The 6,457-nt window shown below is 30.4% G+C and overlaps 1 protein-coding gene and 1 long non-coding RNA gene across 2 annotated transcripts in view; both read left to right on the top strand.

The window, feature by feature from the left end:
* LOC100163909 (tubulin polyglutamylase TTLL6-like) overlaps window positions 1-585 on the top strand; it is a gene marked incomplete at its 3' end in the record, with an annotated part of 3,774 nt that extends 3,189 nt beyond the window's left edge. The window contains exons 6-7 of the mRNA XM_029485459.1: window positions 150-278; window positions 354-585. Coding sequence (XP_029341319.1) covers window positions 150-278; window positions 354-585 — 361 coding nt within the window. The remainder of the gene's footprint in view (window positions 1-149; window positions 279-353) is intronic.
* Window positions 586-599: 14 nt separating this feature from the next.
* On the top strand, window positions 600-2,234 carry LOC115033379. The gene is made up of 3 exons (XR_003838706.1): window positions 600-832; window positions 1,775-1,999; window positions 2,069-2,234. It is a non-coding gene; the product is annotated as an uncharacterized LOC115033379 (long non-coding RNA).
* Window positions 2,235-6,457: the final 4,223 nt, after the last annotated feature.

Genomic DNA, 6,457 nt, shown 5'->3' with positions numbered 1-6,457 from the left:
ATTTATATATACGCAGTACGGTACTGTTTAGGTAGGTAAATAATTTATTTTGCCTACCTCACATTTCGATTGCAATGCGATAATTCCATAATTGTTCAATAAACAATGCAATTCAATTTTCACCATTACCGTACATGATAATTTCACAGATTAGCAACGGAACCATATGAAACGCCTACGTACGATAATGTGAACGATCGGTTTATGCACCTAACCAATTACTCGGTAAACAAATGCAATAAAATGTACATCGATAACGAACTTTTTGGAAGTAAACGGTGAGATATAGTAAAAATAAGCTAGAATCCGTTATTAATTTTAGAATAATACGTACGACGTGTCGTTGGGTTTAGTCGAATTACAGCACTAGGTGATTGGCTCCATACAGAAGGCTATGACGTGAAAAAAATATGGAACGAAATTGATGATGTCATCATTAAAACCATGATCCTGGCCTATCCGTTTGTCAACCGCAGCTACCAGACGTGTTTCTCCGATCATAAATACACGCCACCGTGCTTCGAAATACTTGGATTCGACATACTTTTGGATGAAAACTGCAAACCGTATCTCTTGGAAGTCAGATATATATATATAATATTGTTACATAATTGCTGTGTAATTTTTTTTAACACCCAAACGTACATTATGCTTAGGTTAATCATTCACCAGATTTTCACACGGACACTTCGATTGACAAAATAGTGAAAAGAGAACTATTGATTGATACGTTTAAGCTTTTGCAGTTGGATAAGACTCTAAAAAAATTCGTTTCTGCCGAGAATAAATGGAAAATTCAACAACAAACCATTAAGACCGATAAAAACGTTTAGTATGTTTTATTATCAACATAGGCACGTCTCACTGGCCCGCACCCCATATAGAATATTGAAAGTGTTTCAAACTTGTTACCTTTTGTACACCATTTGTATAGATTTGCGTCAATATTTCCACATTTATATGGTCATAAAATTGAAGTTATAATTGAGCTAAAGAGGACGTAGCCCGGTGGACGTATCGTCAGACCATCCCCAAACGAAATTTTAAATTCCTTACGGTCATTCCTTTGTACGTCATTTGCATGAATTTTTTTTTGTCTTTAATTTTTAAAACTCTAATGGGTAGGCCGGTGAGACGTCACCGTTTGTGATTATTAACACGATAATCATATAAATTAGTAAACACCACATTATTGAACCTGATATGAAACTATAGTAAAACAGTAACCACTCAATATTCCTGTATAAAGGTTTTTAAGGATTGTATAATTTTATACGTTTAATTAAATTGTAATGTTTGATATTCTAGGATATTTTACCATACATAAAAAAATTCTTTTTTAAATTTTGTAGGTCAGCTATTCTAACTATAATCTCAGCCCACTAGTTGTAACTAATGATTTTGTATAATATTTCCCATTATGACTACCGGTTTATTATTGTACCATTTGTACCTACTGGCTTTCACGATTATTAAACTGAACATTTGTATGCTATACTGAAATTAGCTTCAAGAAAATAAAGACAAAAATAACTATAATATTGTCAATTATGTGCTTGATTTTAAAGTAATGTAATACCTTAATATTTTACCTAATTAATTTAATAGTAAAGTTATATTTTTTTTTATAAATTTTTAAAAATGATTAAATATATGTACTTTTAGATTAAATAATTTATTAAGTATCATATAACAATCTCCCTTATTACCAATTGTTTCTACAAAAAATAATGTATTGTTTTATTTCGTATTAATTTGTGTAAATCATTTTTAGCAAACAAAGAATGTTAAAGTGCAAAGAACATTTTGAGCAACAAAATAATGTATGGCAAAGTAAGAATATGGGTAACTATAGATTAGTGTTCTCAGAGAAAAATGCGCATTTGTACGAACATTTTTATTATTGCAATGAAAGTGCCATTTACCGACACAAATGTCGTACATCATTACATCAAGAATCTGAAAAATAATTTCAAGGAAAAGTATATTTGATTATTAGGTATAACTATATATAAAATGGTTATTATAAACTTAAATAAATAAATATTTAAGAAACTAATTTTTTTAGAGTCTCATCCAACTGCAAAAGCTTAAACGTATCACACAATAGTTCTCGTTTCGCTATTTTGTCAATCGAAGTGTCCGTGTGAAAATTTGGTGAATGATTAACCTAGGCACAATGTAACTACGTTCGGGTGTTAAAAAAAATTACACATCAATTATGTAACAATATTATATATATATTCGACTTCCAAGAGATACGGTTTGCAGTTTTCATCCAAAAGTATGTCAAATCCAAGTTATGTCGATTGAATAAAATAATGTGACAGTTAAAAAGCAAAAAATCGGATTTTTTTAAAATATTTTTATTCGTCGAGTATATTGGGTAAATATTATAGAGTCGGATGTCGGTTTCATCGCATAATTTTTTTAAATATTAAAAGTCTAAAACAGAAAAATCTACTGATTTCTACTTTTTTGTAATTAATAAAATATTTACACCAATATCATTGATTATAAATACTACTATCTTTACTAGTTTTATAACCAATGGTAATAAGTTATACGTATCATATTATGCAAGTATATATATTTCATTCAGGATAATTATTGACAATTGTAGTTTGTAATTTATTATCATTATTAGAAAGAGGTACTGTATCTATTTGGCATAAGTCCAAGCATAAAATATTAGATTTTAAATTATTTTATACCGAAAGTGACGAAAGTCGTCCTGTCGTCGTAGTATCGTATGACGTATTAGTAGGTAACTTGACGGCTTGAACGTTTAAACTGTTTAAAGGTTTAAAGTGAAATAATTATTAAGCTAATATCTTGTAGGAACAAGGAGACTATAATATAATCAAAAACAATCAATTTGTAGATATTTGCCGGGACGACTGACGACCAGATGAAACATATGTGGCGTGCCACACTTTCTTGCATTGTATACCCATTATTCTATGGATGATTCATGGACCTAGGGGCTACGGTGAACGGTCACGTGGGTTTTTCATTCTCAATAATTATTTGCCAAACGAAATGATCAAACGTCATGAATAAATAACAAATTTAAACATAATAAATAATCAATAAATAAAATTATATGATAATTTCAAACATCGACATTTTTACAAAAATCGTTGTCGCCCAGTAATCAACTATATCATCTACTAGGCGACAAAAAGTTTTCGATGGGCGTCATTTCTGTCGCCCAGTATATTAGTTAAAATATCCACTGAAACACTCCGCAATAAAAACAATGTGGTCTGACCGTATTGAACCACTACCGCGCGCGCGAGACACTGCAATAAATCGCGGTATACGCCTTTGACCAGGTGTACACACATATTATTATTATAATATTGCACGTTTCAACCGAATGTTTTCCGATAAACTGGACATCGTCTCTGCCGCTGTATAGTCGTATATACCGGAATACGTTCGGAATAAGTTCGAACCGGAGTAACCACGCACTGCGTGTTTGCACGCTGCAGTGACCTCACGGTTTCCTCGGCAATGCAATCAAACCATGCTGAAACAACACCGGGACCAGATGGCTAATAATATTACAATACAACTCCTCCGGCGACCACGGAAATATGCTCGTCGGGCACGAAATTCCATCGCCGGGCTCAATTTCTGCCCCATCGTCGCGATTCGCGGGGTGTGACTGTCTTCGTTTTTTAGTCGTGCAGAACGGCGCCCCTCAACGGTTAAGTCCTCTCTGCGGTCCGACAGTGGGTTTAACCACCCTACAACACTGGATGAGTATCTCGGACAGGCGACAATGCACGACGGCGTCAATATTGGCGAATCATGACCTATAGACGACCCATACTTTATTCTATGATGTGTTATTACGCGTGCCTGAAATTCGAATGAGTACTTACATGGTTAATTTTATAAAAACGTAAAAACAAGTCTGGCTTAAAAAATCACTCGGTTTATTAAAATCACAGATTGGTTGTACAAATAATTCTGAGTACGCGTATATAATATTAAACGGTGACCGTGTGACCAAATATTGTAGGTATGCGTTGCAGGCTTTATACCTGAATATAGCATATTATAATAATATTGTAGTGTTACCGTGCGTATATGTAATATAGAAATTACTGATTTACCTACATGACTCTTAAATTATATCTAATTAATAGTATTTGTACCCCGCGAGGTTTGGTGATCTGTTAGATTATTATTATTTATAAAATATATATACAATATACATACCTACTACTGCAGTGATGTAAAAATTCCGTATTTCATTTTATTTTTTAGCATAATGTATAGGTGTGTTTTTTGACTGGGTACAATTTTTTTCCTCGCCGATTTTCGTCTACACTATACCCAAAAAAATATCTATGATTCCTCAATTTTCCTCTATCTAATCTAGTGGCATGCTACATTTTTCATTTGTTTAATACGCCAAGTTTTAGTTACGTATATAATTATGTACATATTGTCTCATATGGTACTAAGCCCATTATAAGGCGTGTGCATTATTTTACTAAAACCTTGAAACGATAGTAATATTATCTACACTAAAAATATATGAAAATACCTATATTTTTTAAAATACGAATAATGGATTTGTTAACCACGTAGTTCTATCAAGTTGATACCATAAATATTATTATCATAAATATTAGTTACAGATTTTTATTGAGTGTTAATTTGATTATAACCAAGTTTGTATTGTTTATATTAACTATTATTTTTGAGATTATTATAGTCATATTGTCCATATATGGCAGACTAGAATTATTGACACGTCTATACATGACGTTTCTTTTATAATAATAAGAATATCAACTATGGGCAGTAATTGTTCTAAGTCCTTTTTGTAAAAAATTTGTGTCATATGAAAATCATTGTTATGCGCCAGGAAGTTTCAACAGCTTACCCGCAAGCTCGGATATAGATAGATAGACCGAGGATTAGACCTTAAAATGTCTGTTTTATTTTTATCCAGTTACAATATTGACATATTGTGTACAAGGGATTAATATAGATACCCTTAAAACTTTAGAAAAATCATTTATATTTGTTTTTTATTGAAGAAACAATGTGAAATACTTACCGCAGATGAATTGTATATTCAAATGTATAACAATACAATTTAGTCTGTATAAAAATGTAGAAGTCTGAAGTCACACAATATTATATACTTATTTATATAGTTGTCTTGATTTTCTTGATCGGTCGTCACTCATCACTAGAGATGTAAGCTTGAAAATTTTCAACTTTCTTTGAAAACTTGAACATTTTTAAAAAAATTTTTTTTTGTACTATTCTTAAATTAATTAATTTTTAAGTTGAAATAAAGTTTTAAAATACTTTATAATGTTACTGTTTCATTTTTATTTACATTGTAACAAGTATAACGTCAGAATCACACAAAACACTTATAAGTTATAATAAAAAAAAAAATAGAATTTGGGTAAAATTGAGGAAGTGACTTAAACAATAAATTACCTCCGTTAAAAATTGAAAAATCAATAATTGTAACAAATCCAATATACACTCATAATTTATACTGAAGTAAAAATACAACATTTTTAATAAAAGATAAAAATGCACATTTATTACCGAGTTAAATATTATATATTGATATAGGTATATATTATATATATTTAAAGATTTGTATTTTGAATTTACTATATTATGTTCATTAGAATAATACTAACATTATATTAAAATGGGTAAATGGTAATAAAAGTACACGTTTTAAAATGAAAATTTACATCACTACTCATTACGGATCGCCACGCAACGACTATGACATTTTTTTCCTCCCAGCTATTTTTTAAAGAGCTGCGAGTAATTTTCTTCTCATGTACTATACCGGCAAAAATATATTCTACAAAGCTTCTGTACTTAAAGTATCATAAATAATCTCTCATTTATAATCGAACGTCGATATTATATAATATTAAACAAATATCTAATTTCAACGTACCAACCTGCCCCCCTCCCATCGACGGTATTTTTTTCACTATTTCATAATTATGCGTTTAACAATATAGGTAATATTTTACCAACATTATCACGATTATTGATTCAGTGATTAAATTAATATAATAAATAAAAAGGTGGGTAAGTGGATGTCGCTCTGCTGTACAGTAGGTTACAAGTGGGTCACTGTATAATGGATGGTATTAAATTTGAATTCAATGATATAATATCATTGTATAAGAAAAACGATTCTGAGCGGAGACGGTATGTCAGTCTAGGTATAAGACATAATATTATATTATAGTCTATAGTATTTTAAAAAAATTGATCTATAATAGGTACATATAATAAATTCCAAATTAATCATATCATAATATCTATTAGGTACTTATAACGCGATATACATCAACAAAAAACCGTGGTACTATCATAGATATATAATAGTATACTTTAGAAGTTTCAAGTACCCGCACGAATAATATTATACAATCACAACAAA

This window comes from Acyrthosiphon pisum, chromosome X, assembly GCF_005508785.2.
Source record: "Acyrthosiphon pisum isolate AL4f chromosome X, pea_aphid_22Mar2018_4r6ur, whole genome shotgun sequence".
Lineage (NCBI taxonomy): Eukaryota > Metazoa > Arthropoda > Insecta > Hemiptera > Aphididae > Acyrthosiphon > Acyrthosiphon pisum.
This window is presented reverse-complemented; position numbering and strand designations above follow the sequence as displayed.